This window comes from Sphaerodactylus townsendi, linkage group LG01, assembly GCF_021028975.2.
Source record: "Sphaerodactylus townsendi isolate TG3544 linkage group LG01, MPM_Stown_v2.3, whole genome shotgun sequence".
Classification (NCBI taxonomy): Eukaryota; Metazoa; Chordata; class Lepidosauria; order Squamata; family Sphaerodactylidae; genus Sphaerodactylus; species Sphaerodactylus townsendi.
The window spans coordinates 120,709,076-120,728,817 of record NC_059425.1 but is presented as its reverse complement, the minus strand read 5'-3'; the positions used below and the strand labels follow the sequence as shown (position 1 = coordinate 120,728,817).

The window sequence follows — 19,742 nt, the reverse complement described above, 5'->3', positions numbered from 1 at the left end:
AGAAATATTTTTGGAACTACACACCTAACCATGCTAAAAAGTATGCCAAAGGAAGGGAAATTAATTTTTTTTACAACAGTCTTAAAACACCTGGTCTTCACAGTGCCAGAAAACTGAATGGATTCAAGGAAGAAATGACTGACCTAGTAGCAACGGTAATTAACAACAACAAAACCTCAGAGGAACATGAAGTACCCTTGCAGATCAGCAGGTAAAAAGAATTTATGGATTCAGTGGAACTTAGATGGGACTCTGCATTTTCATTTTGTATCTTATAAATGTTCAGAGGTTACATCAGACAAATGGCAATGGATTCTGTGTTGCTTTTGCCTGAAAATGCAATTTGCTGTCATACTGAAGAGATTGTCTTGCTCTAGGGGAAATTTTATCTTTGCAGTTTGTTTCAGCACCATTCAGAATTGTGTATGCTGTTGGTAGATGTGCCATAGTTCAGCAACACTAAGAGGGGAAGAAGTGCCTTTAGGAAAGAAGCAGATACCATTTCCTCAGAATACTCCTATGCCAGACATTTTATATCTATCTCATCATTGTAGCTTTATCCTGCCCTTCTTCCAAAAGAACTCATGAAAATTGCAAATTAAAGGAAAACCATACGACTGCCATTGTGCAAATTAGCATTTAGGTTTGAGGCATGGACGTGAATATTGTAAAGCAGTGGTTCTTAACCTTCCTAATGCCACGATCCTTTAATACAGTTCCTCATGTTGTGGTGACCCCCAACCATAAAATTATTTTTGTTGCTACTTCATAACTGTATGAAATATGTGTTTTCCGATGGTCTTAGGCAACCCCTGTGAAAGGGTCATTCGACCCCCAAAGGGGTTGCAACCCACAGGTTGAGAACCGCTGTAGTAAAAATTCCAGAGTGACCTGAAGACTCGCAGATGTGTGGCTTTTCCAGACTGTGTGGCTGTGGTATGGTAGTTTTTGCTCCCAGTGGCCAATTACACACAACATCTTTGCTGCATAGTGGATGCCAGTGTTCACTGCAGCAAGATTTCTTGTACGGACATATTTTCCGGAGCCCCACTTTCACTTTCCACTCTTTGCAGCAAGCAAAACCACTTATAGTACAATTTAAATCTTGCTTTGCTGCCAGAGTGAGTCAGGTTTGTGAATGGGCACAGCTTTGCCTTGGATCTCTTTCCTCCGCCCACGGCCAATCTTCCCATTCCCTCACAGTGCTTTGCATGCCTTCCCCCTCACCCCCCTTTCAGGCTGTTGGCTCCTTCCTGCTTCCCTAAGTCACTGATCCAGAGATTGACCAATTTATCTCTCATAGGTATATATAGGTATATTGGGGGGGGGGGGGAGAGGGAGAATCCTCTCATCTCTGTCTAACATCTGTGTTCAGTCTCTCCTCCACCAACACAGCCTCAGCATAGTCTCAATTGCCAGGTGCCTGCAGCCTTTACTCTTGCCCCCCTCTCCATGCTGCTGGCTCCTTCCTGCTTTTCTAAAGTGCACATATTGAGAGATCAAGAAATCCATCTTTTGATACAAAGTAACAAAAGAGAGGGCTTTTGCAAGGAACAGCACAAGCAGGTGTCTTTCTGGCTCTACCCCACCTCCCCCGTTCTGCTTTTGCTCTCCCTGATGGCTGGGAGGGCTTTATTTTAGGCAAGAGTCTGTTCTAAAACAAATCTCTCTCTTCTCTTGTGTCAGCTGCAGAGATACATATGTATATTTACAGAATGTGTGTGGGGGGGGGAGGGGAAGGGAAGGGAGGTGGGAGACAATGGTTGATTCCGCACTTCAAAAGTGAAAGTGGAGGCAGACCGGGCTCGTAAGAACCGGGTGTTCTTGAACGCGGGTTAATGCTCCCCACTGCAGATTGTCCATTAGGGGAACTCACCTTTCTATTGCAGTTTTTTAGATGCAGCACTCCCCACAGCCCCATTTTTTAAAATTTTTCCTTCCTGGAATCAACGTTGAAATTTTTAAAAAATAATCCCTGGGTGGGCTCAAACCAGCAACCTGTTACATACCATCACAAACACTTAACAATCTGAGCCACAGCTCCCCTTCTGGTTGAAGGTGGGTGTTCTGCTCCCCAGGTGGTTATTTAGGTGCCTGCACCCGGCCAAAGCAGAATGTAAGACTCACTGACTCAGTTAACAGTTCAATACTTAAAGCTTTAATTGTAACAATGTTGACAGACCCTGACTCCTCCCGGGTCTAACTAAATAAAGGTTACTTTGTTGCAGAAACTTTCTGGAGTCTGGAATTTATTGTAAATACTGTGAGACTATAACATCTATAACTGTTTAACTTAAATACTGTGAATCTTATAACATCTTTGACTGTCTTAACTTTGTTATGCTTGTCACCTTAGCCAGCTCAAGCACCTAACTGCTGCTTTCTGTCACCCAGCTCATAATTCCCTAATCTCGCTGTCCACCCAGCTTCCGCTAGCCCCTGAACTGCCAAATCAGACAGGTTGCTGGGTAATAACTGTCAGAGAGAACACCAGCCCTAGGGCTCTTAAAGGGACAGAACTAAATCGTTTGCCCTCCCCCACTGAATACCGTGTACAAAACATAGCTAAAACCCATTACGTTAACTGTGGGAAACTAAAGGGAAGCCAAACAAAGGCTCTGTGGGGCATGCCACACTCGGGCCGTTTAAACTTCCTCTTCTGAAGTTTTACCTTTTATCAACTTCCATTAATCTATACTTTTAACTATTCTACTGTACCGTACCTCTAATAACTACTCATCCCTAATACATAATATCAACTATGCTGCTAACTGTAAACTTCTTATGCTAACTATAACTATAAACTTCTAACAATCTTGGATTGCAGAATCTTCAAACTGCTTGTGGTTCAACGTAAGCCCAGGAACTCTGGAATAAAGAAGAATCTCCATCTTTCGGCCTCTAAAATCAGGGTTAAAGCCATTAAGTAGTGGAGTGAAAAATGGGACGTTTTCCACAAGACATTTATCCACCGCTACAAAGAGAGAGAATCTCTTCTTCATACAGTCTGTTGCAACACTGTGGGTCTGAAGCTTTCTAGGGTCTTCATTTCTAGAGTATGCCTGTTTGTTTGAGTTGAGCTGCCTGCATCATGTAAAGGAAGGCAGCCATCTCCGTGCCTTGGTTCTGGAAAGCCGTGGGAACTGTGTATTACTTCAACTTGTGCAAAGTCTCTTCCTTTCACCTGTTGCTGAAGTTGTCTCTTTATTTTTTTTTAACCTTTTAAGCGTACCTCTGTGGTCCTCTCCTGAACTACTTTGGCTACATTAAATGGGCTAAATGGGCCAGTGAACTCTTCGCGCGGGAGATTCTTTTTTCCTTCATCAAGACCACTTCCTACTTGAAGATCTGGTTGGGGTTCCCTACTTCCAGTTTTTTTGTAACAATGGCAAACATTCTCTTCCCATCTCTTCCAAATGCATTAGCCAAAAGACTGCACCTGTTGCCATTGTTTTGTAGGTGTGTACTCCTTTAAATCTGGAGGCCAGAAGTTATATCGGCCCTACCTCTGGAAGCCTGTAAAAGTTAACAAAGTGCTGCTGGTGTTAAAATGCTTGGATTTTCTGGGTCCGGCATGAAGCATTGGCAAGTAAGGCTGGATCTTCATTGGACTATAGAGCCTTGGCCTCTGCCATCAATGTAACTAAGACTTCATGTGTGAGGATTGCTAAATTTATTCAAAAAGCATAGCATCCTGTGAGTCTTTCTTTATTATCCCTATCATTCTCTCCCAGTGCTCCCTCCCATATGGGATGCATGTGGTGGGATTGAAAAGTGCTTCATTTGGTTGCAGCCTTCCTGCTTTGTAGGAAATTCTTTTGTGTTTCTGAGAGAGGATATTTTCTATCTTTACTTTCTGGTTTGTGTTGACCTGTTATTTTCGAACCTTGTCCGAACAACTTTCGATTCCTGTGGACATGTCTGGAACACCTCCTTCAGAGTGCCAACTGTTTATTATGGAGATCATCTTCTTGGATCTGTGATGTTTTCTTTATCTCCCTTTCCTGGTGCACATCTCTCCCCTTGCTTCGCACAGAGGCGATGTAAATAATCAATTCTAGCATCCAAATCATCTAATCCCAGTTCTGATCCAGTACTCATCTCTTTCTCACTCTTGGCCTTTTGATTTTACAACGAAAGCTTCGGACTTTTTTGCTTCTTCTGTACATGACTTTGTTTTTCTGCCCCAGTTGATGCAATGGTTTAAAGGAGCATCAGGTCCACTGTTATCTGATGAATTACTGATGGATTCATCATGCTCTAAAATACTGGGTTTTTTTATTTCTAGCATTGCTTTCTGTGAAATAGAGCTTGTTGGCTCTTGAGTGAGTTTCTTCTCTTCTTGTGGCATTGCCGGGTGTTCCCCAGCAAAGAAGACTTTCAATTCCTTCCTATGCCCAGCTCACTTTAGGGCTTGTAGGAACCAATCTCTCTCTTCTGCACAGTGCCTCAGCAAAGAAGACTAATCAACTTTCCTATGCCCAGCTTCTTTTAGGGCTTATAGGTAAACCAATCTCTCTTCTGCCAGTGCTCCTCTAGCAAAGCAAGACTTCAACTTTCCTATGCTCCAGCTTCTTTAGGGCTTTATAGGGAACCAATCTCTCTTCCTGCCAGTGCCTCCTAGCAAAGAAGACTTCAAACTCTTCCTATGCCCAGCTCTTCTTAGGGGCTTCATAGGAAACCAACTTCTCTTACTGTTGGGCGCATGGTGCAGACTTTCTTTGTTCCTTTTACTGCAAAGGCTCCCCTGCCTTGCTTCTCACCCCACTGAAACTTTCAATCTCGCCCTTTTGGAAACTTCGGGAAATCATTCAAGTTAGGACTTTGTTCTTGCTCCCCTCAGGTGGTTATTTAGGTGCCTTGCAATTCCGCCAAAGCAGAATGTAAGACTCTTTCACTTCTCGACTCAGTGCTAACAGTTCAATACTCTTTAAAAGCTTTTAATTGTAAATGAATGTTGACATGACCCTGACTCCTCCCCGGTCTAATCCAAATAAAGCTGTTACTTGGTGCTGCAGAAACTTCTCTGGAGTCTGGAATTTATTCGTAAAATTACTGTGGAGACTATAAACATCTATAACTGTTTAACTTTAAAATTACTTCGTGGAATCTATAACATCTTTTGACTGTCTAACTTGTTGCTTTGCTCACCTCCAGTTCGCTACTATACCTAACTGCTGCTGTCACCCAGCTTCCGCGTCTCCCTAATCTCGCCGCCAATACGTCACCCAGCTCCTAAGGTGGCCCTTTCTAACTGCCGGTTCAATCAGACAGGTTGCTGGGTAATAACTGCCGTAGAACACCAGCCCTAGGGCTTCTTAAAGGGACAGAACTAAATTCGGTTCCCTCCCACTGAATACTGTACAAAACATAGCTAAACCCATGCTAACTGTGGGGAAACTAAAGGGGAAATAAACAAAGGCTCTGTGGGGGCATGACAGTGGGGAAAAAGGCATGTTAAGGCAGAACTGACTAACTCAGGGGTCTGCAACCTGCAGCTCTCCAGATGTCCATGGACTACAATTCCCATCAGCCCCTGCTAGCATGGCCAGTTGGCCATGCTGGCAGGGGCTGATGAGAATTGTAGTCCATAACATCTGGAGTGCCAAAGGTTGCAGACCTCTGGACTAACTGTTGAAACTGTTTAAAATGAAGCCCCATTTCTGCATCCCTTTGTGTTTAATGCTGCCTCAGTAATTCATTCACTGCTGCCTCTTCATTCACAAATTCATTCACTGCTGCCTCTTCATTCACAATTCACAACCCTAACCCTAGGGCAGCAAAAAACTTGGGGCCTTGTTCTTGGGGTAGGGGGACTGGGGCTGGCCCAGGTTGTTTCGGCTGCGCCAGTCAATGAAAAAAATTATAAACACACACTACAATAATACTCATCCCTGGGTTAGAACTGCCAACCTTTCACACACTAGTGCAATGCTTAACCATTCGAGATACACTCCTATATTGACTGAATGGGTTCTTTAAAGGTTTCAAGTGAACACAAGGTTAAGTGAATGCAAGCTATGTAACCAGCCAGATGTTTAGAAGTCGATCTTTGCTCCACAAAAAGGTTTTTATAAAAGCGCTGCGCTTGCGCACAGCCCACTGCTTCCTGATTGGGCAAAAAGCTCCACGTCACTACCAGTGGTGGGAAACCCAAACACAGAGTCACCTCCTGGACTTTTCCACTGCCCCGTGCTCTGTGCGGGGTTTTCAAAAAAGTGCTCTTCGGTCCAGGAGCAAAAATGATGCGCGCTGAGGGAGGAGGAGAGCGGCAGAATCGGGGTGGCTGCATTGTCGCTGCTGGTGCAAAGGGGAGTGCTGCTGGATCCCGGGTTACTTGCCGCCAGTGGCCCGCATCAAACAGTGAGTGGGGAAATGACCAATATCAGCTCTGTGCCTTTAAGGCTGTTGAGTTGACAACTGGGAGAAGTAGAGGCCAAGGCTCAGCAGACAAACTGTGCTGCAGGCTGTGGGCTGCCTCCTCAGTGTAAACAGAGAAATGTAAGGAGAGCCCACTGCAAGCCCACAGATAGAGAACAGGCTCAAGATAGGTGTTCCATGTGTAATGGGCCAATATTTCACCTACATTTGTGGCTGGCATCTTCAAAGGCAGGACTCCATAAGATGTGTTTCTCTATATAGCCCAGTGTGGAACCACAGATGCATATGGATTAGGACCCAAAAGTAGCCCTGACCATTTGATTCTGGCTGTGAAAGCCTTTGACTATACATACTAAGTGCCAAATCTTTCTTTCTTTCTTTCTGGCCGTTTCCGCACAGAGGCGGAAATGGCTAGGTCGGGCGTATGATTTGGCGCTTCTGACTCCGACGATGCTGGGACCACCTCTCGCGATCGTGAAGGCGTCCTGGAAACAGCCGGGCAGCGGCGCTCGGCGCCCTGCCGATTTTGGTGATATCCTTTCGGTTTTTGAGGTATCGCCGAGGCCTGGGGACATCGCCTCCCTTTGGTTCTGCGCTACTTGCCTCCAGCGGCGCAGGGGAGAAGCGGTCCTGTCCCTTTGCAGGCCTCGGCGGCCACCTGAGGCTCCAGGGACAAAGTAAGTGCTCGGTGGAGGCGTACCCGAAGCCGCTTGCCGCTCACCGGCAGCAGCTTCGGTCCGGGCGCTTCCCGCTAACAAGAGCGCCTCCGAAGCTTTGGGGAAAAGCTGGCTTCGGGCCGGGCGGGAGCGGTGCGAGGGCGCAGCGGCTGCGATGCAGCTGGCGCTTCTCAGGGTGACAGAATCGGCATGGCCTGGAGATCGGGGCGCTTTCGCCACGGCCTCCCAGGCCACCATTAATTGCCCGTGCGGAAACGGCCTCTTTCTTTCTTTCTTTCTTTCTTTCTTTCTTTCTTTCTTTCTTTGTTTCTTTCTTTCTTTCTTGCTTTCTTTCTTTCTTTCTTTCTTTCTTTCTTTCTTTCTTTCTTTCTTTCTTTCTTTCTTTCTGTCTGTCTGTCTGTCTGTCTGTCTGTCTGTCTGTCTGTCTGTCTGTCTGTCTGTCTTTGCAATCACTGCTGTGGCTGGGACAAAAAATCTGAGGCTTTTTCCTGACTAACTGAAAAAACAAATATGTGAAAATGATCTTGCTCCTGTGACTAAATATACAATATCACTTCCTCTTCCCTCAGAAGTACAATGGGATTCAACAGGAAGGAGTTATCAGAGTGAATAACATTAAACTAATCTTACTTGGCAACCAGTGGTAATGGACAAGGACAAGGTTGGCAGAAGGTAAGCCGTCCTGTGGTAACATCCTTGAAATAACCATCTGGACATTTTTCACAGTGGTCTCCAGTTGTGTTTCTTTGGCAATCCTGCAATTAAAAAAAAGGGAGAAATCCTGAAGAATGGCAAATTTAAGAGCTGCTTCTTAATTTAAACTTGATAGAAATTATTTAGGCTTGGCAAATGGAATGAAAAGGTCAGACCATAACTCTTCCAAACGTTGACTGATTAAACTGAAAGTGCTTGTAACTGGAATTGCGTGGCAAATGAAGATATTTTGAACAGCAATTGTGGGCTGCCAGACAGTGTTGACAAAGCAAGCTACAAGATTCCACTATCACTGGAGGCGTATGTTGAAAGCAGTGGTGGGATTCAAAAATTTTAGTAACAGGTTCTGATGGTGGTGGGATTCAAACAGTGGCGTAGCGCCAATGGTGTTGGGTGGGGCACGATGGGGGCGTGGCCAGGCATTCCGGGGTGGGGCATTCCTGGGCGGGGCTGTGGCAAGGATGCAGGGCATGCTTGCCCCAGGTGCAGTTCCCCTTCTCCCCGTCTCTAGATTCAAATAACGACTGTTTAAAGTATTAAAAAAGAAATATACTGTATGGTATTGTATTATTTCTTTTTTATATAATTATATTGATTGATTTTAAATAATAACATAAGTAAGGAGAGAAACCAAAAACTGTTTACAATTGTTAACATATTACAAACATATCTAATTGTCTATCTTTCTCAGCTTGGTATAATGCCATACAATCCACCCTTAAAAGCTGCCATTTTCACCAAAGGGAACTGATATCTATGGTCCGGAGATCCATTGTAATTCTAGGAGATCTTCAGACATCATCTGAAAGCTGGCAACCCTATAAGGCCATGTGAATGAGTCAGCACAAACCTTTTCTGCTGTGGGCATAGACAAGCATATACAGTTGTTTCGTACTTAGGCAAATGGTTCAGACTTGTTCAACCTGTTTGCTGTGTCATTTAGACTAAATACTGTGTCATTTAGACTAAATACTGGTGACTATCAGCATGGTATGTGAATTAGGCCTCAGTGATGCAACACCCCCTTCCCCAATAAATGAGGTTTTGTTCCACCTCTTTAGATGATAACTTGTTCTAAATGAACTTCAGGTCTATGTTCAGTGGTACTAAATCAGCTTAAATCTTTCTGCCAATTGAACCTTGGCAACAGCTATCTTCCTATCAGTAGAACCATTTTGTAATGTCGCTTAATGTTAGGAATTGGGAATATACCAAACCACATAATTATGCATTTCTGCAAAAACCTACATTTAAGCTATTCATTCATAGTCCATGATTTTCCAAGATATTCTTAATCCTTTTAGTATACTTTTAATCCTAATGGCTCAAATAAGTTCTACTCAAAACATGTATAAATATTTAGTAAAGGAAATATTAGCTTCATATCCACCAATCCATCTAAAACAGAAACAGAACACAGGGACTGGTAGGCAGATGATGAGGCTAGTGAATAAAGGTAGGAACAAGTCTGGTTCTCAGTAACAGGGGTCACTACCAGCAAATGTATCTTTAACCCCAAGTGTCTCCAAGTAATTTTCTGTAGCTCTGGGAAAAGTTAAATGTGCCATTTGAGGATAGTACTGTAAAAATAGCAATATATACTCTTCTGACACTGGGATGCTGGACCCTCACTAAGTTCCTCATCCACACATCATAAAACCAGACTCCCTGCTAGTTTACTGCTATGAATGCCACAGGCAATCCTTTGTTAAGATGATTTCTTGCTAATAGTCAGAAGTGATTAGTCAGCCCAAGATCTAACAAATGTAATATACTGAAGAATCCCTACCCCCCACCCCTGCTCTTAGATGGTGATGTGTGTTGTGAGAGGTTGTCCTTGGAGGTTTGGAAATTTTATTTATTTATTTATTTATTTATTTATTTATTAGGTTTATAAACCGCCCTCCCCCGAAGGGCTCAGGGCGGTGAATTAAATTTCTAATTAATTGAAAAACTAATGATATAAGGGCTAGGGCTAGAAATTATGGGATCTGAAATCCCATTTTCTGGCCAATAAAAATTTCTACCAAGATCCCTTGAGTGCCTGAAAGAGATGAAAAAAAGGCAAACTTTGAAAGGAGAGAGTATCCAGAGTAACAAAATTCAATAGGCAACCTGATCTAGATAAAAATTCCTTCCTGTTCCTCTCTTCCAAAATGGGAATTTCTGGACCCTAAGGGCTGAGTCGCATAATTTACAGTTTAATCCTATGCAAAGGTCCTCCAGGCCAAGGTCAATGGCCCTGGACTGGGTTAATTCTGCATCAGACTGCATACTTGTTTACCTAGGTAAACAAGTTTTGCCTTTGATGTTAATCCATAATTTCATCACTGTGGCTAAATGGAAGTTTTCAGTGATTTTGTTCCTTTGAATACAATCTGCAGGGGTGGTGGTGGTGCCAGCAATAATAGGGAAAGGCTTCAGCCTCTATGCTTTCCTCCAAAGCCATTTGGGAGCATAGGTGGGAAATAGGATGCTGGATTAAATGGAACCATAGAGTTGGTTGATAGTCTTATATTCCATGATGCTACAGACATGAAGAATTAACATGCATGAATAAATCAGCCATTTTGTAGTTCTTCTACTGCACTGAAGAAAGTAAGGAAATGCAGAAATTATGTTAATGATCTGAATTTTCCCTCCAGATGTCATTAAAAAGCTATTTAAAGACTTTATCTGCAAAGAAAGACCTTGGTATATTTAGTACCCAGAAAAGGCTACTTACCAGACAAACTCCTGATCCATCAAGACATCTGTATGCATTATTGTTGCAATTACAAGGAGTGCATTCTCCTGAAAAGGTTAGGAAAAAACCTTCTTGGCAGTTCTGCAAGAAAAGCACAAGATAAAGTATTGCAGATCAGTTTCTTGCAAAGCCATCCTGCATGCGTAACCTGTTCATTGTGGGAGATACAGTGATGAGTGTGAGGGGAGGAGATGGGCAAGAAGATGATTAAAGATCAACAGTTACATGCCTGATAAGAAGACTTGGGTGAGAAGGTGGGAAAGAAAAAGAAAGTGACCTGACAATGGCATGAATGAGATGAAGGAAAGAAAAGAGAGATTCTCCCATGGTTCACTAAAATGGTAGTTATGTGGTGGAAGGGGAGGGTTGTGTACATTGACAGTTGTCTGCTGTAATATAAGCTTCACAATTCCATTAATCTCAGGCAAGTTAACAGAGTTTCAGGTAATTGACATTTTATTGGAGATAAAGGAAAAACCAGTTCTGTAACCAGTAAAACCTATGAAATAAAGTTTAGTTATTCAGTATGAGGCACTATGGAAAACTGCCCTAAACTGCCCTAAAAGTTAGCTTTCTTGAATAAAGGCTTGAATTTCTTCGTGCAATGAATTAAACCAGAAATGCTTTGCTCATTAATTAGTTTACTTTATTTATAGCTCACCTTTCTGAGATTCAGGCAGATTTAAATGTACCAGACTGTAAGTGAAAGGAAAATATCAGGTCCAAAGTGCTGGCTAACTCAGCTCAGGTATCTTTCAACTTTCTTTGTTAGGACATTAATGCAGTAGTAAAAAGATGCATCTGGCTAATTGAATGATCTGAGCAACTTGATGTTCCTTGGAGCATAGCAAAATTATTGGAGTGTGTATGTAAGTCTGGAACACAATCAATTTGGCAAGCTGCACTTAGTCTCTCTGTTGTTTGAACAACATTAACCACCTCTCTGGTTACTGGCCTTTATCTGAACTTTGAAAACAGTTGGTGGGCTGAAATGTGAAGTCTACTTTTCAATACTTCTTTTAGGATTAAAGCACTTGTTGCCTACTGGAGGAGGCCAGTTTAATTAATTTTACTAATTACTAATCCAGGAACATATTTTTCTGTTGTTTTGACTCTTGCATGATGTTTCTTAAAACACTAAAGATCTGGAGCTCTGTGATGTTGAAGTTTAGTCATCCTTTACAGATTTTAGTGTACCTAACTCAGACTATGAATAACTCAGACTCTTCCTTTTTAATGTCATTATCTTACAGCAACTATTTTAATGGCACAGTGTGAAGCTGAGAACTGAGAGCTAACAAAATATATCAAAAAAATAAAAGGAAAGGTCACGGTCAAAGAGGCAAAACAAAACATAGAACAGGAAGTGTGGAACTGGGTGGAGTCCATTGTCCATGACTCATGCGGTGTTCGTGGACAATGGACTCCACCCAGACACAGGGTTTGCATTCACTAAGACTGTTGCTGCTGCAGGGAATGCAAATGTGAATCACTCTCTGGACTGGAAAACCCCACCTGCATTATAATGCAGTCAACCACACCTTTGCATAGCAAGTTCCACCCAAACACTTACTGATTGGTTTCCCACCCTGGGACATGGACAATATATACCCCACTAAACTTTCCCTTCTCACTGGACACAGTGTGTAACAGACTTCCCTCTGTGATACACCTCTGATGATGCCAGTCACAGATGCAAGCAAAATGTTAGAAACAAGATCTACCAGACCACGGCCACACAGCCCAGAAAACCCACAACAACCAGACTGTCTCTTCTTCTCTCCTTCTCTTGTTTAGCTGCAGGGTTAGGCAGGCTGGGAAGGGGCCCAGAGTTTTTTGTTGCCAGCCTACCCTTCATGATAGGGTTCTGAGGATAAAATGGAGGAGAGGAGAGTGAGATAAAGTTTTTTCAATTCTCACTTTGGGGAAAGGTGGGCTATAAATAAAGTAAATAAATAAATAAAATAATAAATACAACAGAAAGTGGGGGCATATGAAAGATTGGTGATTGGATGGGAAGGGGAGAAGGAAGCAGAGATGATTGAGGATATTTATTTATTTATTTTCAGTATACTCATTGCCTGCTGCAACACACTTCACTCCCTCACAGAGACAGAGGCCTAAGTGGGGTAGGGGACTGTGTAGGGGCACAGTTGATGCACACACAAGCCCTTTGGCAAAATTTTGTCAGGAAAAGTACTCTGCCACCTTTTTAGAGGGAAAATGTAACTCTGAGAGGCTTTTGAACAGTAAAACAAAAATCTATTTACAGGCTTTTTCTTCTCAAGTTGATGGTACAGAGAGGTTTTTAAGCATTTCTTGTTCTTTAGGCAGATACAACTTAGATGTTACAAATAAAATGCTGTTACAGTGAAATGGCTGTTTCAGTTTCCAGTTATAGCTTCATACATACACAGCTACCTCTTTTAGGGAAACCTTCCTACACGGTCCTGAACACTTTCCTAAAAATACTCACCCTTAACTCCTCATGGTTTCCCACTAGCCTGGGACAGAGCAAGCTCTGGGGTTTCTCTAAAGCCTCACTTAATTCTGCCCGTTAAGCTAACACACCCTCAGGAACTCACCGGTTCCAATATCTAGGTGCAATCTCCTACTGAGAATAGCCAAGCCCGCTGTGTGGTCTTAGGAGTGTCCCCGTGAAATAAGTTTCTCTCTTGTCTTCCACCAACACCTGGCCGCCTGGTCTCTGGTGAAAACAAGGATCTGGCCCACTCTCAGTGTTTGAGATTTCTCTGAGAACTCTGGTCACCTAGCCGTTCTCTCTGTGTCTCTCTGCTTTTAGACATGATCTCCTGACTGGATCTGAGGACTGACATGATCTGTGTCTCACTCTTTCTGTGACAGGCTTGATCTCAGTCTCTCTGTCAATTTGTTCTCTGACAGACTCTATCTCCTCCTATAAGGTGAGCACACCCTCTCTGTGGTTCTTGCTATGGCATCTCAGCCGGCCAATCAGGTGGAGCTCTGGTTAACTCTTTGTGCTCCAGTGCTGACTGAACCGCACCTTTTTACATTAACCATTTTTACTGTAATCCATAACACCCACCCATCACCAAAGTCCCTGTGTGGGTAATAAATTTACAGAAAATTGGCTTATCAGGCAGAGGAAAAGAGGAAATACTGTGGGAAAGCTGAGATGGGAAAATGGGTGCCATTTTCAAATCCTTACAAGTTTTTTTACTGTGCAACAGGATCTGCCCTGGCGCCCAAAACCATGCAACTGGGCCGTAGTTTTCCTGCAGAGAAGGTGCCAGAGTTAGTGAAGGGTGAAAAAATGGAAGATGGGGAGAAGATAAAAGTAGGGTGGCTGGTGAATGGGAAGGAGAGGAGGCAGGGAAGGAGAAGGTTATGGGGGTTTTCAAGGAAGAGGAAGAAAGAAATAGTGAGGGAGAAGGAAAATCACCCTGCAAATCCTTGCAGGTTCCCACTGTTTTAGATGTTTCTCTTCAGGCTTTAATGGTGGCAATTAATATCTCAGAGAGCACAAATAGCATTAGAACCTGGCCCTTTTTGCGAATAAGGAATAATCTGAAAGAGTAACAATGGAATAAAAATGTGATAGTCTAAGGTTCTACAAGATTCCTATATATTTTGGTTGCAGCAGACTAACATGGTAATCTCTCTCGAACTGCAATTAAAAAAACCCCCAATGTAAGGTTGATGCACACAAAGCTTTGGCATGTGAGGGATGCTTTAAATTTGACTGCCTGAAAACCTCAGCTTATAATGAACAACTGGCATAAAGCATCCAGGGAGCTTTTTACAACACTTCAAAACATATCAGAGGGTTTATAGTAGCTGTTCAATGGTCCAGTAGTCAGGGGTATAATCTTCATCCACTAACAGAAATTTTCCATCCCTGCAAATACTGAAAAATATATGGGTCAGTAGAATATGCCTTTTCATGGTTTCATAATAATAAAGGAGCATTTGTATTTCTTCATCAGGAAGAGATATGTAGGCTGCACATTTATTGTCTACTGGAGAGTTTCATATGATCCTTGTTTGCATGTTGATTCAAAAAAACTCAAAGCGGTGCTAATTTATTGAATTTCCAACAGGCATTCAAATAAGTTTTTTGAAATGTGGTTGAATACTTATTGCTTTTGTATTGCATCACTGGCAATGCTGTTTTATTCTATTGAAATAAAATAATAAAGTAACTGTTCAGTGCCTAGCGAGAAGAAAAAGCTTGCTCTAGAAATTGAAAAATACTCCACCAGTTGTTAAAGGCAGGTTCATCTGATATTTATTTCTGTAAATTTGTCACATTCTTCATTGTCAAAAATAAGAATTGTTTAGTACTTTAGAAGGAACCTTGGATTTCTTCTACTGCCATACTGGACACTCAAAATTCCTGCTTAAAAGCAGAGATTGCTCATGCTGTGATATATTGCTTATCTCTGTATCCCTGTAAGTATTTAGAACACAGTGGGGCAAGCAGGTATGGGAAATAATCATACTAATGGAGCCCTGGAATACAGGCAACAATGTTATTTCTTATACATATGTACTGACTTTAATGTTCTTCTAACCATCTTTGCACTTTGTACATTCTAGAGTGTTGAGATTCCTGGCAAAATATACTGACTTTTGGTTCTTCACCTTTCTACCAGGGGTGCCCAGTGACTGAACCCATTATGAGACAGCTGGAGCCTAGAGATCGATCACATACTTGATGTGCAGAAGGTCCTAGGTTCGATCCCCAGCATTCCAGTGAAGGAATTCTAGAAACAATTTGCAAAGATCATTCTCTACCTACTATTTTGGCAAAAGGCTGCCTATCAGAATAGACAATAGAATAAATAATTCTGAGCAAGGGTTTTTATGCACATGCTATTTTATTGGTTATTTGCCTGTACTGCTTAACTTTCTTTTTCTGATCTTTTGCTCCCTTTACTGGTTGCTTTGATTTTTCATAGCTGTTTCTCTGGTTTTAAAGGTACTTGTGTGCGGATCTGTGGAGACTCGTTCCATTAATAACACTACAACATATTAGTTGGAAAAGTAATTGGCTGCAGCCCAAATTTATTTAACATATAATAATAACAACCTTGAAGCTGGGCAAGCATAACAGAGCACATCCTGACCCCCAGGAAGCAAGCCGCTAAACCTGGTTATAGGGCAGCCCCAGCTGACCCCTTAGGCCCTTCGGACAGCACCGCTGCCGGCACATTCCCCAAGGGAACTGGAACAGGAAGTTACTAGGTGCCATGTGGATGCAAACCCACTTTGTGACACCCCTTCCTGCTGGGCAGCGAGCTCTCGGCGTGGCCTGCTGGCCTCGCTCCACATCGAAGCTCATCACCATTAACGCAGCTTCATCAATTAACGAATTTGTGCCCATCACCACCTCGGACCTCAAAAGGAGACCCCCAATGTGGGAATAAGCTACTGCCTTCCCAAATAGGATGTGCTCTTATGCCCAACCGCCAACGAGCTGCTAAAACAGCTCCCGCCCCAGCTTCAGTAGCCCGAGTCCCATAGCTCAGTGCATGGCGAGAAGCCACTGCAACAGAGCATATCAAATGTCATGCAGCTCATTGCGTGCCGTGAAGCCACTGCAACAGTGCATAACGGATATCATGTACCCAGATGTCCTGACCCCAATCTGACAAGTGAACTCCATCGGGCAAATACAGCGCTTCCAGCGCAAAGGATATATCAATATGGGGAATAACATCCCCTCCCATATCCTTGACCACCCGGGCTGCGGACCAACAAGCCTTCAGGCTGGTTTTATTCACCCTGGCTGGCCCTTGTCACGTGCCGGTTCCTGGCCACGTGGCTGCCTGCTCGGCCAGCAGAGGGAGGAGGCATTCCACTCCTTCCTCCCCCGCCGCAACAGAGTCCCCAGGCTGAAGCCTGGGACGCAATTTGTAAGAAAAAGGAACAGCCATGAAAGATCGAATTGACCACTAGAGGGAGCAAAACACATGGAGAAAAGATCCCCCCCACACCACAGTACAGGGACACATCCAAAAGAAATAACAAATGCAGAAAAACCCTTGCCAAAAGGAAGATTCACATGAATCTATCTTATCACTTCTTTCTGAAGTATTTCTAGTGATAGTTTCAGGTCAGATCTTGTAGTTGAAGAATCAAAGAACAGACTAAAGATTCATTCAAAATTACGCCTAAGCCATGTCTAAGCAACTTAACACTTCTGCACATGTTATTTGGCAGCAGTTTTCTTGTAAAAAGAAATCAGTATTTACCCAGAGTATTTGAATGTTAAACATGTTATGCTAATACTACAAATGTCTTTACTGATGACTAGCTGTAATTTGTATCAAGTAGAATCTTATTTAAGTGTAGTATGAGTGCTTACAACTGGTTAGAATGGTCTGAGGGCATGTGACATTGTTTTAGTGTTGAAGCCAGTCACATCTGGCTCTGAATTATTTGGACAAAGAACTGTGCCTAAGATTTAATAATATTAGAAAAATGTGCTTGAAAGTTCTAGGGTAAATGCCTCAGTTGCCTTCTTAGGTCAGCAATCAAAGAGGACAGATAAACCTCAGTCCTCGTCTGAAATTAACTAATGCAGCCATTCAGTAGTCCATGCCAGTTAATCAACGACATCTTCTGCTCTGGGGTGGCATGGGCAACCAACCAATGCATAATGTGGCCTTATTGCTTGGACAGCCTGTATAAATGAGCTCTCAAAGCTATTGCATGCCTTGAAGGCAGCAGATGAAAGCAGACAAGCAGTTTCTCATTAAGTCATACAGAGAGTGGCACCTTTTGCACTGGAAAACAAAGCTTTCTACTCCTGGGAAAAGGAATATATCTACTTTTATGATAATGTCACTTTGTTCTTTATGATAACGTCACTATGTTGTTACTTTTATGATAATATAGTTGTTAGATATTCTTTGTTTGGTTCTTTGAAACAAAACGAGGAGCCAAGCCCAATACCTTCCCATAGGTATTTGAAAAAACCCTCTTTTACCTCTTTCTTGTATGTAAATGTACTTTGAACACTTCTGTTACATTGGTATTTACAGTGAGAGCTGAACTGTGGAATGTGAATGAGCATGCTTTTTTGAAAGCATTTGAAAATGTTGTCAAACATTTTTATTTCCACTGTGTATGATTGGACCACTTGTAATGGTCTGGTACTCCAGTCAGTGATAAGACTCAGGAAGGTTCAAGAGCGTTAATCAAAACTGTGTCAACCCAATGGCCAGGTAGATGAATCTAAGATTCCAGCTCCCTGGCTACAGTAGGGTTACAGTTTGGTTCAACCCCTCAAGCCCCCACCTTTGCATTCCCCCAATATCAGCATGAGAAGAGACAGTAATACAATTACAATTATTTTGAGAATAGACTAGTTACTCCCTGTGAAAGAAAGATTAGAAGCACTGGGAAGCTCTATTGACTAGGTACTTGTAAAACAAAAGAAAGAGGCCCCTTGGCCTTGAGGCAAAGAGATAGCAAGCTGGATACGTGCACGCTGGCAGGCCAAAGATGGCGCAGCCTGACACCACTGTTGTGTTCAGATTTGTGAGTTGGGGCATGTTCTGTAATGTCATGATGACTTTGAGATGACCTGGTGCAAAAAATCATTCTTTGGTTGTGGTGGGGAGGGCAGCCACCCATACGAGAAGGGGAGGGGTGGAAAACTCAGATTTTGCCCCAGGCTCCATTTTCCCTAGCTAGACCTCTGGTCTTAACCTTCCCTTAATTTGCAAGGGGAGGTTCTAATATTAAACATGGGGATCGTCCGCTCTCCATCTTGTACCACAACATGTAGCCTAAGTGGCCAGCTGATTCTATCACATATGAATATAGTTGATTTCAGCACTAGAATTATTATTATTAAATGATTAGCACATCATGTATACACTACATGCCCTGGTAGAAGACTTGCAGCCACAAAGCATGTATGGTAAGGTGACCAGCCGTCCCGATTTTCGCGGGACACTCATGCTTTTGCGCAATGTGTCCCGCGCCCCGCCGGACTTTGGCATTGTCCCGATTAGGCAATGTGCTCCTGCGGCCGCGCACACATGGCCGCAGGAGCACACTGCCTTTTGCGGCGGCGCTCCCCGTCAGGAAACAGGGAAGCGCTCCAGAAGGCACTGTGGCAGCACAGGAGGGAGCACCTCCCACGCTGCCGCAGTGCCTTCTGGGGCGCTTCCCTGTTTGCTGACCTGGGAGCGCCGCGCAAAAGGCAGTGTGCTCATGCGGGTGCGCGCGCCCCACTTTTCAATAGTAGAAATCTGGTCACCTTAATGTATGGAAAAGGATATTGCCACAATGTGCAAGTTGTATGCCAAATAATAAAGATAAGACAAGCTAGTCCAAGGCACAGCTCATTAGTTACTACAGCTAAGGAAAAATGTGTTTGCCACAAAGTTCTCTGAATTCCTATGCTGAAACTATTTCTCTTCTTGTGGCATTTCTGTCAGCTTATCTTTGAAAGCACCTTCAAAACTGCACTGCAAAATTAGAAATAGTAAGTAGGATGCCTTGATGCATAACCACAACTTTTTTCTCTTTGAGTAAGCTAATGTAGTAATTTTAAATCCGTGACATTCCTTGCTCCGATCCACAAGGAAGCAAAAGTATTACACATTTTTTACCAGATTCCTTCTCAAATAAGTGTCACCTGAAATGGTTCTCTGACCAATATTTTTCATATTTTCCTGGCGGTAACAAATATACATGGACGTGTACTACAGTATGCCATGAGTGCCACACCTTTGTGACTTTTTCGTTCTAACACATGCCACCACATAGACAATCCTTGGGCTTACTTTGGAAGGTACATCTATTTTTAAACCATGACAGAGAAAATCTGGTCAGCTTTGCCAGTTTAATTAATGATGGCATTTGTTTAGCTCTTCTGCCTAACAGAAGTTTTAAATCATTGATTTTAATTAGCGTTTTTATGTATTTTATTAATATTTACATTGTAAGCTGCCTTAAGTTCCTATAAGGAAGAAAGGCTGTGAATAATGTAATAAATAAATAAATAAATAGAAATGGGTATGGTGATTCAACCACTGTAAAGATTAAATGGATGAACTCCACTGGAAGAACTAATTTATCAAAAACTTGCTCCTCTGGCTTTAGACTAAAGCTGTTAGATGTGACTAAACCTGCACTTCTCTCACAGTCTGGATAGCATCAGACTCATCTATAAAATTGTGATGTCACTGTCATTGACACTGAGTTATTTCAAGACTTCACCA

The 19,742-nt window shown here is 42.7% G+C and overlaps 1 protein-coding gene across 1 annotated transcript in view; it reads right to left on the bottom strand.

Annotated features, from left to right (window-relative positions):
- The window catches only part of LAMA4 (laminin subunit alpha 4), a 125,632-nt gene that overhangs the window by 83,446 nt on the left and 22,444 nt on the right, over positions 1–19,742 (bottom strand). The window contains exons 2-3 of the mRNA XM_048492533.1: positions 10,498–10,599; positions 7,689–7,813 (exon numbers count right to left, since the gene is read on the bottom strand). Coding sequence (XP_048348490.1) covers positions 7,689–7,813; positions 10,498–10,599 — 227 coding nt within the window. The remainder of the gene's footprint in view (positions 1–7,688; positions 7,814–10,497; positions 10,600–19,742) is intronic.